Source organism: Mustela putorius, unplaced genomic scaffold (assembly GCF_011764305.1).
Source record: "Mustela putorius furo isolate JIRA1106 unplaced genomic scaffold, ASM1176430v1.1 tig00003913_pilon_pilon_pilon, whole genome shotgun sequence".
NCBI classification, from domain to species: domain Eukaryota; kingdom Metazoa; phylum Chordata; class Mammalia; order Carnivora; family Mustelidae; genus Mustela; species Mustela putorius.
Window position 1 is genome coordinate 12,261,019 of NW_025422060.1, and position 22,953 is coordinate 12,283,971.

General features: G+C 36.2%; 1 protein-coding gene across 1 annotated transcript in view; it reads right to left on the reverse strand.

Moving 5' to 3' along the window:
* The window catches only part of TRDMT1 (tRNA aspartic acid methyltransferase 1), a 52,395-nt gene that overhangs the window by 24,965 nt on the left and 4,477 nt on the right, over positions 1 to 22,953 (reverse strand). The window contains exon 2 of the mRNA XM_004757572.3: positions 4,366 to 4,475. Within this exon, the coding sequence (XP_004757629.1) occupies positions 4,366 to 4,475 (110 nt within the window). The remainder of the gene's footprint in view (positions 1 to 4,365; positions 4,476 to 22,953) is intronic.

The window sequence follows — 22,953 nt, forward strand, 5'->3', positions numbered from 1 at the left end:
AGAAAAACAGAATATATTCTTTTCAATACCATATAGAACATTCACTAGATAAATTGAATTCTGGGCCATAACACAAGTCTCAACAATTTAAAATAACTGAAATTATACAAAGTATGACCAAAATAAAACAGAAATAAGAAATCAATAACAGAAATAACAGAAAGATACCTGGAAAATATTATGACTATTTGGAAATTTAAATCCATACTTATAAATAACACATGGGCTAAAGAAGAAATCAGAAGGGAAATTGGAAAATATTTTGAACTATAGGAAAATAAATAAAACATATGAAAAATTGTGGAATGTATCCAAAATTTAGGAAAATTTATAGCATTATATATTTATATAAAAAAGGAAAACAAGCAAGTCAGTCATCGAAAGTCCCACTGTAAGAAGTATTTAAAAAATAAATTAAATGCAAAGTAAGTAGAAAGAAATAATAAAGATGAGCAGAAATTAACGAAGTAGTAAACAAAAGGACAATAGATAGTATCAACTGCATCCAAAGTTATTTACTTGAAAAGGCCAATAATATTGGTAAGCTTCCAGCTTCACTGGCATTTTATAAATTACTAACATCAGGAATGACCTATAGTATGCCACCAAAGAGTTCACATATAGAAAAAGGGTATAAGGAAATATGAAAAAATCCAATGAGTACACCTGACAAATCAGATAAAATGGATAATTTCTTCAAAGATCACAAATTTCTAAAACTAAATAAAAATATAAATAGGAAGACTCACTAGCCTTATAGCAATTAAATAATTAAATTCATGGCTAAAACCTTCTCATAAAGAAAACTTCAGGCCAGATGACTTCATTAACTAAATTCTATCAAACATTCATAAAGGAACTAATACTTGTTTTTCAAACTCTTCCAAAAAATACAAGTCTAAAACAACCCTAATACTGAAATCATACTGAAACATTGAGTAGCCATAACAAATCACCTATGAAGCTAAATGTAAAATACTTAACAAAATATTAGCAAACTAAAACCAGCATTACCTAAAATAGGTGACAGATAATGACCAAGTAGGATTTATCCCAGGAATGTGATACTGACTTAACATTCAAAAAAAGAAATTAATACAATCACCATATTAAGAGAACAATGGGGCAAATGATATAATCATGTCAAAAGATGTGATACAGACAGCACCTGACAAAATTCAAAACCTATTCATTATAAAAATTCTCAGAAAATGTTAATAAAAGGACACTTCTTCAACTTGGTAAAATACATCTAAAAAAATCTACAACTAACATCATCCCAAATGGTAAATGACTAAATGCTCTGCCTCTAGGTTCCGAAAGAAGGCAAGGATATCCCATATAATCCTATTTAATCAACACTGTAATGAAGGTCCTAGACAATGCAATAAGACAAGAAAAAAAGTCACACTGATTGGAAGGAAAAAGTAAAACTCTTATTCTCAGACAGTATGATTGTGTATGTAGAAGAAAATCCCCAAAAAAGCAAAGCTATCAGAATAAGTCAATATAACAAAGCCACAAGATACAAGGTCAAGGTTGATAAACAAAAATAAGTGTATTCCTATATGTTAGCAATAGGAAATAGTTGTAAAATAGTGGTATTTTAAAAATACCATTTACAATAGCATCAAAACCCACAAATATTTAGGGATAAATTAATTAACATAGTGCAAGATTTGTATAACAAATATTACAAAATAGTGCTCTTATAAATTAAAGAATACCTAAATAATTACAGAGAAATACTATGTTTATGGCCTGGAAGACTCCATTTTATTAAGATACCAATTCTTCTAAAACCAGTCAGTGCAATTCCAATCAAAATAGATACTTTTTTAGAAATTGGCAAGGTTATTCTGAAATTTACATTGAAATGTAAATGACAAGGCAGCCAAAATAATCTTGAAAGAAAAAACAACAGCAATTTGAGAACTTATGCTACCTGAATTCAACACATATTATAAAGCTATAATAATTAAAATAATGTGCTACTGGTATAAGGAAAAACATATACATACTACTGAAGAGAGGGTCCAGAAACAGACACACATGTATGACCTAATTTTTTTTTATAATGGTGTCAAGAAAATTGATGAAAGGATAGTCATTTCAGAAAATGGTAAAAGAAAGAAAATGAAAGAAAGAAAAAGAAAGAAAGAAAGAAAATGGTGCCAGGATAATGTTATATGCACTTGGAAATAAAATGACTTACTTCAAAATACACACAAAAAATAATTTTAAATGGGTCATAAACCTAAATGGAAAAGCTAAAACTATAAAATTTCTGGAAGAAATGAGGGGAAGATGGGGTAAACAAAAAAAATTTAGACCACTCAGAAATAAAAAAATGTATCAAAATAGATTTAAAAAAGTGATCAAAAAACAAAGAAAGATTTCATTTCCTCTGCATTTTGAGGAAATGAAAAGTGAAGAAAATGAAAAGACAAATTACTAAACTGGAGAAAATCTTTGTTATACAGAATTCTGACAGACAACTTGAATCCAGAACACTTAACTCTTACAATGAAATGATCATATTACAAACACAACAAATAATAAAAATTGGGCCAGAGATTTCATTACAGAAGAAAACACAGAAATAGCCAATAAGCATAGGAAAAGATATAAAATGGTATTAGCCATCGGGGAAATGCAAATTAAAATCATCATACACACAAGAATCCCAATAGCACAATAGGCTCACTAGAATGGCTAAAATTTTTTTTTTAATATTTTATTTATTTATTTGACGGAGATCACAAGTAGTCAGAGTGGCAGGCAGAGAGAAAGGAGGAGGCAGGCTTCCCACTGAGCAGAGAGCCCGATGCTGCACTTAATCTCAGGACCCTGAGATCATGACCTGAGCTGAAGGCAGAGGCTTAACCCACTGAGCCACCCAGGTGCTCTAGAATGGCTAACATTTTAAAAATTAACAATATCAAGTGCTTGTAAGGATGTGAAACAATTGAAACACTTAAGCATTGATTATGGGAATGTGAAATGGTACAAACACGCTGGTAAATAGCATTTTCTCATAAAATTAAAGAAACCTACTATAGGATCCAGCAATTCTAATTCTAGGTATTCACCTCCAAGAAATGAAAACAAAGGTCCACACAAAAACCTATACATGAATGTTCACAGCAACATTTTTATATAGCCAAAAACTGTAAATAACTTAAAAGTCAAACATCATATGAATGGATATATACACTATAGTATGTAATATTCCACTGTATAGAATATTAATCAGCAATAATAACAAAAACACAGACTACTTACTGATGTGCAAAACAACATGGGTGAATTTAAAAAAAAAAACAAGCTAAGTAAAAAATTTACACCCAGAAAAATTGCATTAGTGATTTTATTTGTGATATACTGGAAATGGAAAATTTAATCTGTAATGACAGAAAGCAGTCATTGCCTGGGGTTGGGACACTGAGAAACACTATAGAGGATGAATGTTCTAAGTCTTGATTGTGGTGGTTACACCCTTGAATATATTAGTCAAAACTCAACTACACACAAATGAGTGCAGTTTACTGTATATAAATTATAGCTTCATGAGAAGTCTGTTATAAAATTTTTCACAAGAAAATAGGAGGAAAAACACAACTTCATATTACTTTTAAAATAATGTACATCAGTGTTAAATACTTCTGCAGAGTTGATCAATGTACTTTGAACCATTAATTTTGACGGGCTTGCTAAAATAAGTAGCATTCAGGGGCACCTGGGTGGCTCAGTGGGTTAAACCTCTGCCTTCAGCTCAGGTCATGAACCCAGGGTCCTGGGATCCAGCCCTGCATCAGGCTCTCTGCTCAGCAAGGAGCCTTGCTTCCTCCTCTCTCTCTCTCTCTCTCTCTCTGCCTGCCTCTCTGCCTACTTGTGATCTCTGTCTGTCAAATAAGTAAATAATTAATCTTTTTAAAAAAAGATTTTAAAATAAGTAGCATTCAATAAGTAATAGCCAGTGACTGTCTGCCTCTCTTGTTTTTATTCCTGTTATGTATATATATTGCATGATTATTGCTTGAAGTAAAGAATTCAACAAAGTTTAATATCATTAAGGAACCATGCATTTAGAAGTCAGGCATATTCTTACATTTCAATCCTTTCTCTCAGAGAAAACCTCTCATTCTCACTCTCTCAAACTGAAAATTAAAAATAAATAAGGGCAAAAAAGAGCATGCCATCTTCTCAGAGAATATAAAATGTTGATTCCCTTCTCCTAAACTTTTTCATTTATATATATGATTGACCCTCCAATGAAGACACCAGAAACCAGTATCTTACCGTGTTTTTCAATCACACTTTCCTTGCCATATATTTATTAAAACAATAAGCAACAGTACTTACTTCGATTGTCTTGGCCAGTAACTGTGTGTGAGGAAAATTGTACTTGTATACTTCGTTAGCAACAGTGTTTACATCAATGGCAGCCACCACTTGTGCAGGTATACAGCTTTCTGCAATGATAAATGGAATATCTTAAGATGTAACATCCTTAGTACCAACTTGGTCATTTTACAGAGAAGTCAAAATCCAGAATTTTGGAGTACACGTCCTCACTTCCTCAATGGTCTAGCTAGATCTCAGATTTCTAATGGACAGGCAGGCCAGGGAATTAGGTATGAAGTGGAATATTTGCAACTTCTGGTCCATCTCTCCAAATAGATTTCTAAAGCTATAAATAAGATCTAAATATTTTACTCATTACCTCTTACATTTGTCTTCCTCACTCCATTAAGATATACACTTAATGAGTTAAACAGAAAGTTTTCCTAAGTTAAACCAAAAATAGAAAAGGGAAGTATATTTTTAAAAACCATTATCAGTTGGAACTCTATATAAATAAATTACCTACTGTTTGCACCTCCTCACCTTTTAACATTAATACAAAGCTGCTTCCCAATATCACTAAAAATGCTTTTACCTAAGTTTTGGAAGTTTTTTAAACAACAGTTTTATTGGGGTAACAACAGTTTTATGGGATTCACATACCATAAAATCCAACTGTTTAAGATTTAGGTAAGTTTTAACTACAAGGAGCAATTAATTGGTGTCCAAATATAAAAAATACATAGACTAAAAATTAAAAATCTAACAGATCAGGACAGAATGTGAAAAGAGTAATGGAAACAATTTCAAGAGCATGCCTTCACTGCCCTTCCCTCTTGCTGTTAAAAATAATAATTTCGGGGTGCTTGGGTGGCTCCGTGGGTTAAGCATCCGACTATTGATTTCTGCTCAGTTCATGATTTGGGTTATGAGATCGAGCCTCATGTTGGGCTTGCACTGGGCATGGAGTCTGCTTAAGATTCTCTTTCCTCCTCTCTCTCTCTCCCGTTCCCCCACTCTTTCTTTCTTAAAAAAAAAATAATAATTTTCAAAGTGATGTCAAAGAGTTTTACGGCAGTCAAAACATGAACTATGTAAACATGCATAGCTGCTATTACATTTTGCAATTACCACCCCCTTGAACTTCTTACCCAAACACATACATAAGAAATTATGTATTTCCCTGCCCCAAATCAGGAGAAGATGTGAAGTTTTAAAAATAAAAGTATTTGAGACTTCTTAGGAAAACCACCAGAAAAAAAATTACAAAATTGCCCAGTACCTCAAAATAGCTATTTCTTTAATAACCATTTGCTGTTAAGAGTTAGCATAGGTAGACCAAATATCAAAAAATGACCTTAGATGTGAGGAGCTAGGGCTCTGGTAGCAGGCATCAAAAATGAAACTCAGTTCTCAAAATATGGGTAAACAGGAAGGTTCACAGACACTCAGAAAATAATCACAACCATGTATTGAGGCCTAAAAGAGATGATGTCCAAGACAAAACAAGGGCATAAGTATCTCTAAGTATTTGCTGAATGTCTACTAGGCTCAAGACACTCAGCTAGGACCAGTTAGTTATCTCCTAGTACTCTGCTGCCTTGTATGTAGGTCACTGGAAACTCTGAGGTCCAGTTGGTAATACCATAGGGTAGCTGCCTCCAATTGAGTTTAGAAATCAGTAACTAGTTATTTATCTTAGTATAAAATTATAAATAATATCTTTGTCAAAGGCATCAGAGAAATCTTGAAACATAAATCAAGAAGGCTTTTAAACAAATTAAAAATCAGTATATAAGGATTATTTTGCAAAATCACAAACCTGTTATGTTAGATCAAGAATTAAGTTACTTCTAAGCATTGTAAGGGAATTCAGAATTACATAAACTTCACTGAATTATTTTATTTTTCTGTTAAATATGATTATCTTGTTATTAACATGATGAAGACCGCTTGCATTTCCATGATATATTCTGCAATCTGGGATTGCCTGGAGTTGGTTAATACAACTTTTCTCTTTTTTCAGGCTGGCTGACAGTACACAGTGATATGCCGAATCTGTACCACAATCAATAAGTAATTTTATGTTCTTGTATTGTGTGCCTGAAAGACATAAAAAATTACAAAAAGCAACTGCCAAATGAATGTTTTACATGGCTATCCAAGAGCTGATGAACCAAAAATTTTTTCTTGTAAAACAACAGATTTTAAAAGTCAGTAAGTAAAAACCCTGTTGTTTATGCATTATTTTAGATTATTATAAAACCAGGATCCAAGGCATGCCCTAAAAAGTTATTTCCACAATGAGAAACGAATGTACTAAGATATTACTAACAATGATTCAACGTGTCTTTTTAAAGCAGAATTGTACTGGTATATGGATGTGTTTCTAAGGAAAAAGTTAGATTTATAAACAACCATTTTAAAAAGCAAACCTGGTTGTATGTAAGTGACAAATCACCAAATTCTACTCCAGAAACCAATATTGCTGTATATGTTAACTGACTAAAATTTAAATTAAATGAATAAATAAATAAGCAAAACTGTAAATTCTATTGAATTCTGAAAATTGAGATCCAAAGAGAAGTTTTCTTGCCATTTTCTACTGTGTACTTCAGATCTATAGTCTCCAATAATCTTCATCAAACCACGTACACGTATTTTTTAAATGTTTAACTAAAACTATCAAAGTGAATATAACTCAGTAGAACTTTACATAAGTGAGCTCTACTATTTAAATCACGCAGCAGACGTAAATCTTGCAGGGAAGAGAGAATTGGGAAAAGGGAACCCATCCGGGTATTTTAGTAGTGTGGAGGGTAGGAGTGTGTTTTCAGCACTGTGATCTACTGTTTGACTCGGATATTATTCGTGATATTTCAGTTATTACTCTGATGGCATATTTATCAATAGGAAGCATGGGTATAAGAGGTAAGACATTCTAGTTAAAGAAATGCATATAGGTGATGTTAAAAGATTGTCAGATTGGATCTATAAGGAAAGGACAAAGGGTATCATGCTCCTCTTCACAAGAGGACGGAATTTGAAAAGGCAGGTTTAGTTATACCAAGAGAGACCTTCTAGGGAGATGTAAGAAATGTCACTGACAATACATGTGTAATTCCTGCTCTCATGAATGTCTCTCACTGAAGTAGGCAAGAACCGAACACACGCACGCTATATTTGAGTAGCAATAATTTCCCTTCTTTTTCTGATCACTCTTTCTGGAAAAGTTGTAGGGAAGAACCTCTGATTGGAAGTAGTGATGAAAGGATGCAAGTTTATACTCTACCTGCCTTTCCTAACCAAATAAATCAGAAAGCTTAAGGGTGCATAGTTATTAAGGTGGGGAAAAATTCAATTTTTAAAAATGTAAATAAAAAATTAACCAATCCATTTTGAAATAATGAAAGCAGCCTATTTTTTCCCTTTATTACTTATTTTCTGATTGTGTCTCATATAGGTGAGTAATTACTTGAATGAGCTCATTATGATCACACCTGAGGCACTTAATCAGGTATGTTAACACTGACATCTAGTTGTGAAATGGAAGATCAGTGGAACATATCCCATGTCTGTTTCCTTTCATTCAAAGTGACAGCATTAAGAATAAAAGTACTAAGCAAAAACATCTGAAAGGATTCTGATTTTAATATGATTGCAAAATGTTTTATCCCTATTGGCAAAGTGTATTTCTTGTTTCTTTTTAAAGATTCTTGCTTTTCAAAACTTGTAAATAAATTATTGCTCTGAATTAAATAAAATGTAAAATAAGTTTCAAATTTTTTTTACAAAATTCATCCAATTTCTTTGGAAATCTCTTTAGAAGTTTAGCTAACAGTACAACAACAAAAAACTTACTCTGGGTCAAGACATATGCTAGATCATTGTTACTAAGATCTAACTAAATATAAGAGCCCATCAACCAGAGAGTGGACAAGGACTGCTTGAGATCTACATACAGACCAGAGCTAGGAAGGTGGCACAAGAGAAAAAGGTACCAAATTAATGTTTAAAAAGGAGCACAGTGAATTTACAGGGAAAGGAAAATAAAGATGATACGCCAGATAATACCATGCAATTTGGAGAAAAGGAGGACCTTGAGAAAGAACAAAGGTATAGGAAAGAAGAACATGATAGTTTGTGCTTTCTGGCCTTTTTACTATTGATGTTTTTCTTCTGTTGGTTTCAACTATTGAAAAATAAACGTAATAGCTGGCACTCGAATCACCATGTTAGCCCAGGAAGAGAAGGGCCACTTTACAGAGCTGGTGAAGCAAAGAATTAGAAGGAGTTGAGGTCCTGAAGGATTTCAGAATCACTGTAGCAGCCTGCATTACTATATCTAGACTCTCTCTCTCTCTCTCTTTTTAAAAAAAGATTATTTATTTATTTGAAAGAGAGAGAAAGAGAAGGAAGGAGAGACTCCCCACTGAGCACAGATTCCCTGACCATCTCACAACCCTGCGATCATGACCTGAACCAAAATCAAGAGTCAGATGCTTAACCGACTGAGCCACCCAGGTGCTCCTAGGCTTACTTTATGTGAGAAAAAACCAAACTTCTACCTCCTTTTAGTCACTATTATTTTGGATGTCTCTATTACTGACAGTTGAACCTAATGCTAACAGACGGCATGAACCTAATCCTAACAGTTCCTCAATTGTTTAGATGGGGTGTGTGTGTGTGTATCTGTGTCTGTGTGTATGTTTGTGGTGAGAAGAGAACTTCAGGTTCAATTCCTGTTTAGACCGAATCAATATAATTCAAAAAAACATTTATTGAGTACTTGAGCCAAGCATTTTGCTAGACCCACAGGGATGGATATATAAAGTTTCTATTTACGGAGGTCAGGGGAGTTTTAAAATTAAAGCTACATTGTTTTTCTCTGAGGTACAAGAATTCCTCTTTTAATATCAAAGATGATTTCTCCCCAGATTTTCTTTATGAAGTGAATTTCTACCAACCAAATACTTTCTCTATTATTTTTAAATTTTTATTATTGAAGTACAGTTGACATACAATATTAGCTTCAGAAGTATAACACAGTGATTCAACAACTCTATAAATCACTCAGTGCTCACCACGGTAAGCGTCATCACCATTTGTCACCACATAAAGTTATTTCATCATTTTTCTTAAAAGTCACATCTATGTTACTCTGAGGAGAAAACCTCTGGAGCCTTGATTTAAGAGAAAATAAAAAATTTAGAAAACTAAGCAAAATCATATATCCAATAACTCAAAAATCTAATATGAACAATATTAATAAGAATACCAGTACTAATAACACCACCATGGTATACTCAAAATCACAAAAGCAAAACCGCTGAAACTCTGAAACAATGATAATCAGCCTCAGGTATTTCCTAACCCCAGTAATCTTGCTAAATACTTTTGCAGGGCAAGACCTCCTCAGATGATTTATCATAATACTGATTAGAAGGTGTCATGAAGTTAGCTCTGGTTTCCCTTTGGAATGATGGCTGGAGTGTTACCCAACAGCCTCAGTGGTTTCTGACATAAAACAAGGGTTAAACTACAAATATTGATCATGATTACCAAAGAAAAGACAAAACCCTAACTTCTCGGGTTTTTATGCAAGATCTTCTAATGTTTACTAAGTGTTCATAAGTCCCTTTTATAAAAGGTACTTGGTATTTTTAAGTGATTTATTGTCCTAAGATAAAGAAATGTTTCCTTCCATTAAGTTTTGGTAAGTTTTAAGACTTGGAAAGTGATATTAGATCGCTTATATTTTGTTTGAAGGAAAGATAAACCTTCATTTCTTTTTGTTTCTTACAGAAAAGTCTGTATTTTAGAAACCTTATCAAGAGAGATGGTCAATGTTCCATGGACATACTATTTATAAGCTACACATATCAAGGATACAAGTTAGCGGCTACTATACAACCTTCTTGATGTGGGAGATTCTATAAAAAGGGGAGAGTCTATATAAAAGGGAGAGAGTCTATATAAGGGGAGAGTCTATATAAAAATGCACCCACGTGGCACCTGGGTGGCTCAGTTGGTTAAGCCTCTGCCTCCAGCTCAGGTTATGATTGCAGAGTTTTGGGATCAAGCCCCACATCGGGCCCCCTGCTCAGTGGGGAGTCAGCTTCTCCCTGTCCTTCTGTCCCCCTCCCCTGCTTGCGCTTGCTCTGTTTCTCTCAAATAAATAAACAAAAACTTTAAAAAAAAAAATACAGCGACGCCTGGGTTAAACCTCTGCCTTCGGCTCAGGTCATGATCTCAGGGTCCTGGGATGTAAGCCCTGTATCAGGCTCTTTGCTCAGGAGGGAGCCTGCTTCCCCCCCTCTCTCTGCCTGCCTCTCTGCATACTTGTGATCTCTGTCAAAAAAATAAATAAAAATCTTTAAAAAAAAATGCAGCCAATCCAGAAATAACAAAACTAAGACAGATACACAGAGAAAGAAAACTGATGCCTGGTAACACAATTGAACCCTTTTAAGCTGTACCCCAAACCAAGCCTATATTTGATCTTAGTCATTACATGAGTATTTACAACTTTTATGTAAACCAGTTTGGACTATCTTCTGTAACTTGGAAATAACAGTTCTAACAGGCACTTAAGAGAACACACACTTAAATATCACTCATCACTATAAGAAAATGCATTTCAAATTCCATCCTGGCAAGCAGAACAACACGAACACCAAAAGCCTTGTGAATAAGAAATTAATTAACTATGTATCTATATAACAGAAACACTTCTCTTGATCAAACACTCCCCAAGTATCATAAATTGAGGCAATATTTGCAAGAGTCCCAATTTGGGAGACAAGGACTTCATTATAGGTCTACCTAATTACTTTATCCTATACATGTATTCTAAATACAACAAATACATAGAGAGCCATCTGTAAGTTGTATCCCCAGTGTCTTCTAAGAAGCACGTATTTTCAGGTGAATGGTCTTAGCAATTCGTCAAAAATTCAAGTTCTAAAAGTAAAAGCAGTCAAAATAGAAATTTCAATTACAGGCGATTCAAAATAAAGAATTTTATATTATCAGTCAACATAAAATGCTGCTGCACCTCACCAATAATGACAGAAATTCACATTAGTCAGTTTTGCTTATCAGACTAGGAAAGGTTTTATAAGATGAACACTGTCTAGTATAAGCACGTTTGAAAAAATGTGCTCTTCATCATGCTGGCTGTAGTGTACATGGATTCAACTCTTCTATCATTAGTCCTAGCCATTCCACTTGTGACAATTTATGCTAAGGAGATATTTGAACAATATAAGTGTAAGACTGCCATATTAGAAATGACAACCATATACACTAATGTGGAGTGATCCAGATTTTTTAAGTACCAAAAAAAGTTACTAACTATCCTGTTTGGTAATAATCCAAGTTTTGTATAGTGTATATGTATGTCCCTATATTAAGAAAAAAAAAGATAAAAACAGTAAATGTTGACAGGGGCTATCTGTTGGTGGTAGAGAGAATTTGGAGGTAATTTTTATTTCTTCCCTTAAACTTTTTGGATTATTTGGTCTTTTTCTTAACAATAAGAATGGAATGCTTTTACAATCAGTCAAAGCAAACAAACAAAACTATTTTTATCTTGGAACAAAATAATTCAATATTTCTCTTAGTTGTGACCCTGAGATATCCCACAAAGGGAAGGTATCAAGGTCAGATAAGAAAGGTTTGGACATATTCTCAAAACATGCCCATTAGACTGTAAGGACACACACACACACACACACACCAGTATACAGTCATAACTCAATGCGTTATTTTATGCCACTAACTCAGTAACAGCTAAAAGAATAAAAAACGAGAATTAAACTACATTGTCATAGTTCTTTAGAGATCAACAAGGATGGCATATGGCCAAAAATGTAATGAGTTGAAAGCTACCTATTTACATATTTAGAATTCAAAGGATATAAAATCTGTCTTCTCCATTTTTCCTATGACATCTAGACCTTCCTCTTAATCTCTTAAAGACAATACCAGTGATTATAAACATTTATTTAAATGGTTTAATAAATAAGCAATATAAACACATGTGATCCAGCCTATTACAGGTTTAAAGAACAAAGACTTTGTTTTACATAAATCTACATTGAATGATTGAAAATCTATGAATGATTCACCACCAAAAATATGTCAAAACATATTTGCTGATATTTTCTTGTAACTTAAAAGATGATCACTTCTTTTTTTAAAAGATGATGATTTCTGATATACTCATGGAAGTCAATGAAGAAATGATATATGCGCCACTACTCTCTATCTAATCAACTATGAATGATAAAAAGACTTGTAAAAATAAAATTACGTTATCAATCATAAAGATTCCAAAAATTAAACTAAAAACTCCTCTCTAAATTTGTCCTGCCGTTCTGAGTCCCTTTATCCTTTATATAGTAGACTTTCCTTAAAGCTTATTATTTTCATCATTATTGACTTAAGAGTTTTAAGCCTACCCTGAATTTCTGCTATAGGCACCTCTAAAATAATTACGTTTAGGGGCACCTGGGTGGCTCAGTCAGTTAAGTATCTGCCTGCCTGTGGCTCAGGTCATAATCCCAGGGTCAGGCCCCGCATCAGGCTCCCTGCTGAGCTGGGAGTCCGCTTCCTACCCCCTGCTTATGTACGCTCTCTTGTGCTCGCTCTCTCTCACTCATTCTCTCTCTCAAGTAAATTTAAATTTTATTTAAAAAATAAAAAAATGAAAGAATTAAGTTTACAATTTCGCTCTGAACCAGAAAGAAAAATCTATCCTAAAACCTTAGAGGAAAAAACACTTCAATTACTTCATTCCTCATTTTCTTTTGAGTCTCCTCCCGACTATACATTTCTCTGCAAACCTGTTTCCATTAAGCCACATGGTATTCAACACTTATTAGCTATCACTGTTTTTTTAAATCAAGAGTATCACAGGCACACCCTACAGAGATTTTTTTATTCAGAGAGAGAGAGAGAGTGTGTGTGTGTGTGTGTGTGTGTGTGTTCACTGGTCCTCAGAAAGATTCAGGATATGGGTATCTAACTATCCAGCTCTTCCTCTGCCTGTGTTTGAAGTTTAGCTCCACTGTTCCAGCTGTGTGACTTAGGCAAGTTACTTGACTTCATCAAGCCTCAGTGTCTTTATCCGTAAAAGAGACAATAAAGTACCTACGTCGTACAGTGTTCCAAGGATTAAATTAGCTAATATCTATAAAGCTTACACTTGTGCTGGCCAGATGGTAATTACTCAATAAATCTTTGCTGTGATTATTATCAAAAGTCCAAAGACTTTTTAAAATAAGAAAGTGTGACAGGAACCCTCACTGCAGGCGTGGCAAAGGAAGGTTCAGTCTTTGAGAGAGCAGTTTGGCGGTTTGCATCTAAAGCCTTCAAAACCGCTAGGACTTAGCAATTTTGTATTTGGGCACATACCCTAAGGTGTGGTAGGCAGAACAGTGAACAGCCCCGCCTCAAAAAGAATTGTTTCCAACCTAACCCGTGAAACTTGCAATAATGTTACCTTAGCTAGCAACACATATGACTAAAGATCTTAAAAAGAGATTATTTTAGGTTATGTGGGTAAGGCCCAGTGTGATCACAAGAAGGAAGGTTAGAGTCAGAGGAGGAGAAGGGATGAAAGAAGCAGAGGTGAGAAAGACTGGAAGATGCCGCTGCACTTCTGGTTTTGAAGATGGAGGAAGAAGTCACAAGTCAAGAAACACAGGTGACCTCTAGAAGCTCGAAAAGGCAGAGAAACACCTGTCCCCTCAAGCTTCCAGAAGGAAACAACTCAGGCAAAACCTTGATTTTAGGACTTCTAATCTCCAGCATTATAAGATAACAAATTTGTATTGCTTTAAGCCGCTAAGTTTGTGGTGATGCGTTATAGCAGCAACAGGAAATCAACATGTAAGGCAATAACAGAGATGTGAAGAAAAGATTTATATGAAGGATAAATGCTATTTTATTTATAATAGTGAAAAATTATAAGCAACCTACATATCCTAAAAAGTTGATTGCTTTGAATAAATGGAACTTTCATAAAAAATATCACACAACAATTAAAAAAACAAGTTTACAAATATATTTAGTAACAAGGAAAACCTTAAAATTTTTTCACTGAAAAAAGAAAACTATAAATTATCTTAATGTTAATGAAGACCTGTCAAATAAAAATTGAAAAGATACAATACAAATTCTCAACAGTGTTTACTATGCATGAACAGCATGTGTAATTCTTATTTTGAAATTTTCTTCATTTGTGTCGCATCAGTATTTCCCAGTAAACCATAATCTCAAGGAAAATAATACAGCTGTCTTGTTACTGCTATATCCCCATTGTGCAGCAAAGTAAATGACACATAAACCACTCAAAAATTACATGCTCAGCGGGTTAAGCTGCTGCCTTCGGCTCAGGTCATGATCTCAGGGTCCTGGGATCGAGTCCTATATCGGGCTCTCTGCTCAGCAGGGAGCCTGCTTCTTCCTCTCTCTCTGCCTGCCTGTCTGCCTGCTTGTGATCTCTCTCAGTAAATCTCTCTCAAATAAATAAATAAATAAAATTATATGCTGAATGAATACATGAGTATGTTTTCAGTATTTCCCAATGTTTTCCACCCTTGGGACTTTTGGGACTCTAGCAGTGTTATGGTTCCCAAGTCCAAATAGTCCCCTTTCTTAATACAGTGAGATATAAGTCTTGATTTGTGATCTCCACAAAGGAGCTCTCTTCCCTACTACTCTGTAAAGTAATTTCCAGAAGGTTTGCTTACAATGGTATCTAATCCTTATAACTGCAAGGTCATCCCTCTGAAAATTATTTCTAAGTCTTTAAATTCATCTGTATGATTCTTTCATCAATTCCATCAAGTGACTTTAATAAGCACCCAACACTTGTATTGCCTTTTTTCAGGCTAATGTAACTTATTAAAGCAACATTTTATTAGTTTGCTGTTCAAAATATAGTAAATTGAGAAATATGAAGATCCTAAAATTAATACTAAAATATAAAGCTATATTCTCTTTTTGAAGTATAACTTGTTTGGGGAAAATGGATATGTTTACTGAAGAATGTATGACAAATATGTCTATAAAAGCATACGTATATATGTTTGGGCTTTGTTTTTCTGTTTTCTTTTAATGGAATCACAAGCACTTTGACTTTTACAATCACAGGAGAAATGTAAAAGACGATCTCTTCTCAGAAGCAGAACTCTGGATTTTAAGTATGTTTCCCTTGCCAAATACTAAAAATGCCAACCCACAAAACAATCCAGAAAAATGATAGATTCATATCTTTTCCCCCAGCCATGGTCACCAACATTCTGACATTTCAAAATTAACAAGAGAAATCTCACTGGATGGAGAGCAAGGTACAGATAAATGGTCAGTATTACGTCAAATCAATAATGACTGCCATTAAATCTAAATAGTCAAATAATATAATTTAAACAAATGACTTAGCAACAATAACCACAAAGTAAATGGAAGCCACAGAAATAAAATGCCTCTGAAGAGGCAGAGAAATTACTCTGGTACTTTTATAATCATCTAAATCTCAGGGTTTTCAGGAAAAATGTAAGCAAGGCAAAATTATTTACTTAGTATCTCAAATTTGATCAATGAAACTTCATAGCCTAATTGATTGTGTATCTATAAATCCTTCATAATATGGGCTCTTCCTGGACCCAAATTCTCCTTTAATTAAGGTATGTGCCAAAGTCTATGAGGGTTGTGTTTGTGCTAAAAGACTCAGGCACTTGTTTTTCACTTGAGTTTCACTCATTAAGTATTAAGGGATTATTAAATTCACTATTGTCTTTGAACAAAAACAAAAACTCACTAACGGATGCTAAAGAGCTACTATGACTAACTCTCTGATGGAGTTGTTTTACTTAAGTCCAAGGGTTTTTGTTCAGTTTGTGTTGATTTAAAGTCCTAAAATGGAAAGAACTGGGGGATAACAGTAAAAGCAACTATTGGTCCAGGTAAAGTAATGGTACTTATGTTGGAATCTCAACTATTTGAGATTTGAGATTTTCCAAAACTGAGATGCAACTTTTTGCTTTTAGGCAGGGTAAGAACTGATTAGCACTATTTCTACAAAGCACTTTTTAGGGAATATTCCTGATAAACTTTCATCAGCAAAGCAAAAGGCCAAATTCCTAAAAAGGTTCTAGATACCAACAAATCCTGAATTCTACATTCAACCCTAATCTCCCTATTTTATGTAATAATCCTTCTGTAATTACTTACAGATTTGCTATCATATATGAACCTTTTCTTTTCAATGTTCCATACAAAGAGGTAATAACTCTTGAAAGGAATAAAAGGTAAAAAATAAAACCCTTCAACTTCATTATTTTCACCATAGCTCATTTTAACATATGATTAAAAGTCTACATTGAGTTCAAACCAACTTATCTCAAAAAACTTGATTATTTTGAGAAAATTTCACGTTTTATCATGCAGCACAAAAAAAAATCTGTTATCTGTTAAAATGTCACATATAATCATGCATACAAAACCCTCGGTGATTCGACTTATTTGGCCACTCTCCAACACACACACATACACACACACACAGACATGGACACATACACACACATATGAACACGTTTATCTCCTACATGATACCTATTAACATCCTTCAAAACACTACCCATGCACCATACTTTGGGAAATGCTGACTTAGCTCACCTCCCCCAAAGAAAAATGACCTCTGTGATTCAGATTTAATAACTAAGTTTAAACTTATCACAGTACAATGGTATCTACTTCAAGCTATCCATATTTCATAGCAAACATGACCCTAGTTCATTTATTCATTTGTACATTCATCCAACAAGTATGCATAAGCAATGTTCTAGACAAAGTCTATCTTATAATGGAACTTATATCCTTGTGGGGTGGGGGAAAACTAAACGATAAATAAGTAAGTACATAATACATCTAACAATGAAAAGTATCATGGGAAAAGAAACAACAGAGTAAGCTAAATAGTGTAGAAGAGATTAGTTCTATTTTTATACAGGATGGTTAGAGAATATCTCAATAGCAAAAACCTGAAGGAGATGAAGGAGCAGGCAGATATGTGGAAGAACTTTCTAGAACAGAAGGAAAAGACACTGCAAAGGCCCAGAGATTGGGAGCATGCTTATTGTGTAGGAGGATCAGCAAGAAGACTGGTAGAGACTGAAGGTGCCCCTCCAAATTCTTAGTTGAAACTCTGGCTCCTAATGCTTCAGATGAAGCCATGAAGGTGGTCTGGATGAACAGGATGATGCCCTTCTAAGAGTCATGGGCGAGCTGACCTCCTCTCTGTGCTCTCTGCCATGTGAAGACAAAGGCGAAGTCGGGACTCTGATACGTGGAGCAGGGCCCTCACCAGAATTCAACGGCACTGCCATCCTGATCTCGAACTTCCCAGCTTCAAGAACCATGAGAAATGAACGTCTGGGGTTCACAAGCCACCCAGTCTATGGTACTGTTACAGCAGCCCAAACTTACTAACTTACTAAGACAGCTAGCAAGCCTGGAATGGAGAAAGCCAGGGGACAGCACAAGAAACGTGCTCAGAGAGGGAAAGGGGTTGGCTCTAGCCCAACCAGGACTACGGCCAGGGGACTTAAGCCTTCACTGAGTGATATAAGAAACCTCTCAGAAGTTTTAAGCAGAGGAATGACTTAATCTACTGCATTTCTAAAGGGTCACGCTGACATTAGAGGAGTCAAAATAAACTAGAGGAGACAGAGCAGAAGGAAGGAGACCAGTAAAAAGGCTACTGCAATAATCCTTTGCCCAGGACTCCTAAGAAAGAACCCAAGGCAAAGCTTAGCTGCAGATGCTCTTTCTGGGAGGCAAAATCCCAGAGTAGCAAGAGTAAGGGGTAGTGAGGCAGGGAGGAGGGAAAGCAAACAAAAGGCAGTACAGTACTCCACTGGCCACAGCTTCACAAGAAAACCCAGGTAACTGTGGTAATGCGGTTATATGTCTCACTCCTCAAAGGCAGGAGGAGGGATGTATGGAAGGTGACAGAAGCCCTGACGCTGTCTGATCTAAAGCAACACTTCCCACATCTCCATGTGTACTCGAGCAGGGAACACTGGTAGGGGGAGGAAGAGACAGGATGTATCTGCTGACTCCTTCCTCAACGTGTCTCCTCCTGATCAGAAGTCACCCCATGAGGCATGTGTAGGAAGACCCTCCTGTGGTTCTCCTTTACTCACACACTATTACATACTCACAACACTTCTGACACCAGTTGGATGTCCACGGTTCACTTAAATTCTGACGCTAACCGGAGTTGGCCTTAAGTTAAGAGCTCAGACCCATAAGACTGCCCCAAGTCTGACACCAATTGCAAGTACTAACCAACATGCTCCAGGTTACCTACAACTTCTGTCCGACTTGGCTACCAATCCAGGGTTCCCACAATCCCCTCCTTGGGTTCCATCATTTGCTAGAACACCTCACGGAACTCACACAATGCTTATGTTTGACAGTTTATTATATAGTAAAGAACACGACAAACAGCCAGATGAAGAGATACACAGGGTAATGTCTAGAAGAATCCAGAGCTCAGGAGCTTCTGTCCCCATGGAGCTGGGGTGCACCATCCCTACAGCATGTGGATGTGTTTACCAACCCAGTTGTTCTCTGAACAACTTTTAGGATTTTTATGGAGGTTTCTTCACATAAGCATGATCAATCAACAACGTGATCTCCAGCCCCTCTCCCTCCCAGAGGTTAGGCGGTGGGACTGAAAGCTCTAAGCTTCTCACTACCCTCAGTCTGTCTAGTGACCAGCCCCCATCCTGAAGCAATCTGGGAGCAGAGCAAGAGTTGTCTCATTAGAACAAAAGACAGTCCTGCCCCCTAGAAAATTCCAAGGGATTTAGGAGCTCTGTGTCAGGAAGCAGGGTCAAAGACTACATCTGAGAACAAAAAGGGCTCCTAGTGCTCTTATCACTGAGGAAGTTATAAGGGTTTTAGGAGCTCTATGCCAGGAACAGGGGGCAGAGACCAATAGACGTGTATTTTCGATTATTGTACAGGCGTGACTCCTCCTCTCCTCTCCAGTTAGGGTTCTGATATCCAACCCCTCCGGACAGCCTCTGGAGCAACAGTTCAGTCGGGACACTGAGGGTGGCTTGAGCATGTCATGAAGCGTGGACTGGCAGCGTTATGGGGTGAGGCCACAACAGCAGAGTCGGGGAACCACGCCTAACAAGCAGCTCAGGGCCTGGGAGGCAGGTGGAGTCAAGTGAATCTGGGCTGGCACATCAATTAAGTCTGACAAAACAAGAGTGAGATTATGGGTGAGATGGTACAGGTGAGGACAGAGAGGAATGATCGAATTATAAATCAAGTTTGAAGGGAGATCCCATGGAATTTGCTGAAGTAAGTCAAAGAGAAGAAACAGAGGTGACTCCAAGACTCGGGGGTGGGCCCCCGGAAGAATGGAGACACCTGTTGCTGGGAGGAGGAAGGCTGCGGGAGCATGAAGTTCTGAAGGGGTAAGGAGAACCAGGAGCTCAGTTCTGTACACCTCTAGGGAGGAAAAAAAAAACAAAAAAACAAACAAAAAAGATAATGAGAACATGAACAAATCTAGCCTTATCGAAAAACTACAGAGAGCTGGTCAGCACCGTCAGCATCATCAGAGGTGATGCACGCTGGTGCTGTGCGGAGCCCTGGCACTTCCTCTCACTCACACACTCACTGGCCCCAGCCCTTCTCCCACAGCTCCCTCAGTGCCCTCCTGTTCCCCAGCAGGCATTTCCCAACACATGCTCTAAGGAACGTTATTTTACATGATGCTAGTAAGTGTGATCTTCTTCCCCATGTGCAAAAAAAAAAGCATATTCATGGCTCAAATACATACGGGAAGTGCAGATTTAAACCACACAGTACCCGTTTTGCAGGGCTTCCCACCACTTTTGGTATATTAATGTGTCCTGAGACTCTCATGGGACAATATCGTATGAAGAGTTTCCGAAACTTACTTGACCATCAAGGCAAACTTATTAATATCCCTGAGAAAACAATTACATAGGATACCAGCCAGGAAATGGCAACTAACCCAAGAATTCATTTTGGTCCTTAGTTCCCCTGGGTTTGCAATCTCAGATCACTCCTTGAAATCTTCTCCTCGCTTTACCTTCATGGCATGGTGTTCTTTTGGTTCTCCTTGCTCTTGAACTTTTCCTGCTCGGTTTCCCTCTGTGAATACTGTTTTTCTACCCAGCCCCACAATGTCACTATTCCTCAGTATTCCATACTGTTGGTCCTCTTTACACTCGACACGTATACAGAAACAAACGTTTATCTCTAATCACACTGATCCCCGGACCAAAATGCACAATGTGGCATTTCTGTGGGTCATATGGACAAACTCTGTGACTCTAAAATGGAACCTATTATTTCCCCCCTACCTTGATTTAGGACTATTCCATTTGATAAATCACCCACATTAGAAACCTCGGTAACTAACACCCAAATGACTACCAGGTTTTGCTGATTTTTAGATCCTGTATATATAACCCGAGTCATCTTCTCCATTCATTGGCTTTGCCTAAATTCATTATCTCTGAACAATAATTTCCTACCTGTCCACCATGCCTCTATACCCTACTCCCCACCACTACCAACGTCTGGTCACACAGTACAATTTCTAGAACCTAATCAACAGGTTCTTTAACTTTCATTTGCTAACCAGACCTAGGAGATAAAAATCCAAGCACCTTATCAGGTTGCACGGCATGTCATGATTTGGTACCTCATAAACATCTACTTTTTTGGAGCACTTAAATTGCAAGGATATTTTAAAACCTGTAGCTCTCCCATACTTGTATAGACCATGCTATTTCATGTCTGTGTGCGCACAGGAAGTTTCTTTCTGTCTGATATAATCTTTCCCTTCTTAACTACCTGAAAAACTATCGTCTTCCAAAATCCTGCAGGGAAAAAATATCACAACAAAACTGAACAGCAAATCAGCAATTATAAAAAAGAATAAGCCAATGACAACATGAACAAGTCACAAAATAAATACAAGTAAGTATATGAAAATGTTCAACTTCCTAAGTAATCAGCAGTATTGCTTATATACTATACACAGGAATTCTACTAGCTCTATGTATACAGTTTCATTAAATCCTCCTGTCAAGCCTGTTAGTAGTATTATCCTGATTTCAATCAATAAGGACATCCCATACAATTAAGTAAGGAAAGCTAGTTACAAAACAAGGTGGGGGAAAAGAAAAGAAGCTAAGATTTTACCAAGTACCTATACAATATTTCATACATCAACTGTTTCAGTTAACATTCACACACCCTATGAGAAGGTATTACCGGTCTCTGTCTCACAGGAGGGTATCTGGGCTTAGAAAGTCAAATAGCTTTCTAGTATTCATGCAGCTAATATATGCCAGTTCTGCCTTACTCCTAAATAATGGTATTAATTTTATCACTCAGAGAAATAGATGGAGTAATTCCAAAATCATTGAATAGGAGGGCAGGGAAATGAACACAAAGCAGATTCAGGTTAGGAAATCTATTCCCTCGTGGATCAGGAAGCTTTCTAGAGAATCAAGAGGGCAAAATAGAATTTTCTTCTCTCTACATTGCCCTTCTCTTTCACCTCTTCATACATATTCATTCCATGTCATCTTCTGTGGCTATAAATAATTCTTTCCTTCACTGATCTACTCCTGAATAATTCAAATCTAGTCTGAAAGCTCTTTGACAACTTCGAATATTTAATCATCAGTCTCTTCTAAAGCCATTTTTAACATGTAATAACTTTCTATAACTTTAAGATTTTTGTTAATAACTGCTCATATTTGCTGAGCACTTAAACACATCCAAGCACTATCGGCAGCTTGATTTTCATTTATTTACAATTTTCACACTTCCCCTTCGAGATATGTACTATTACAGAACAGGAAACTGAGGCACAGAAAGTTTAGTTTTTGCCCAAGTTCACAAAGCTAGGATGTACCAGGCTTTCTGACGATAAATCTGTGCTCTTGACAGTCCTGCATAAACACTGTCTGCTGTTACTATCTCATAGTGCTACGAACATACTGATTTAAGACCAAGCTACTATGAAAACAAACTACTGTATTTCAAATGATTCAATGGTACCAAATGATTGTCAGAAGTGATTTAAATATCACATAATAAAAGAATGAGACAGCATTTGCAAAACCAAAAAATGGGGACATCTGAATGATTCCTAAAAGCATCTGGCAGGTGAGTGTATATGTTCCCCTACTGACGTTTCTTCCGAGTGAGTGGTTTCTATTCATCTTAAAATCCTCACCCATCCTATCTCTTCTTCCATGGAAAGCAGATTGACTTCTCTAACTGGCTAATTTGTGAAAAATAAACTAGGCATGCTTGCTCAGCGCCGCCAGTCCTCCTCCTGGGGAATAGCTACCCACCTGAAAGATACGCTCCCTCACTGTCTGGCTGAACACTAGCTGCCTATCTGGTCCTCTCACTACCTACATCCTCCAACTCAGCCTTTATTAGTAATAAAAATCATACAAATTTGTATTTCCTATTTGACTTACTCCTCTGTTTTCTTCCTCTCTTTGTTCCGAATTACGA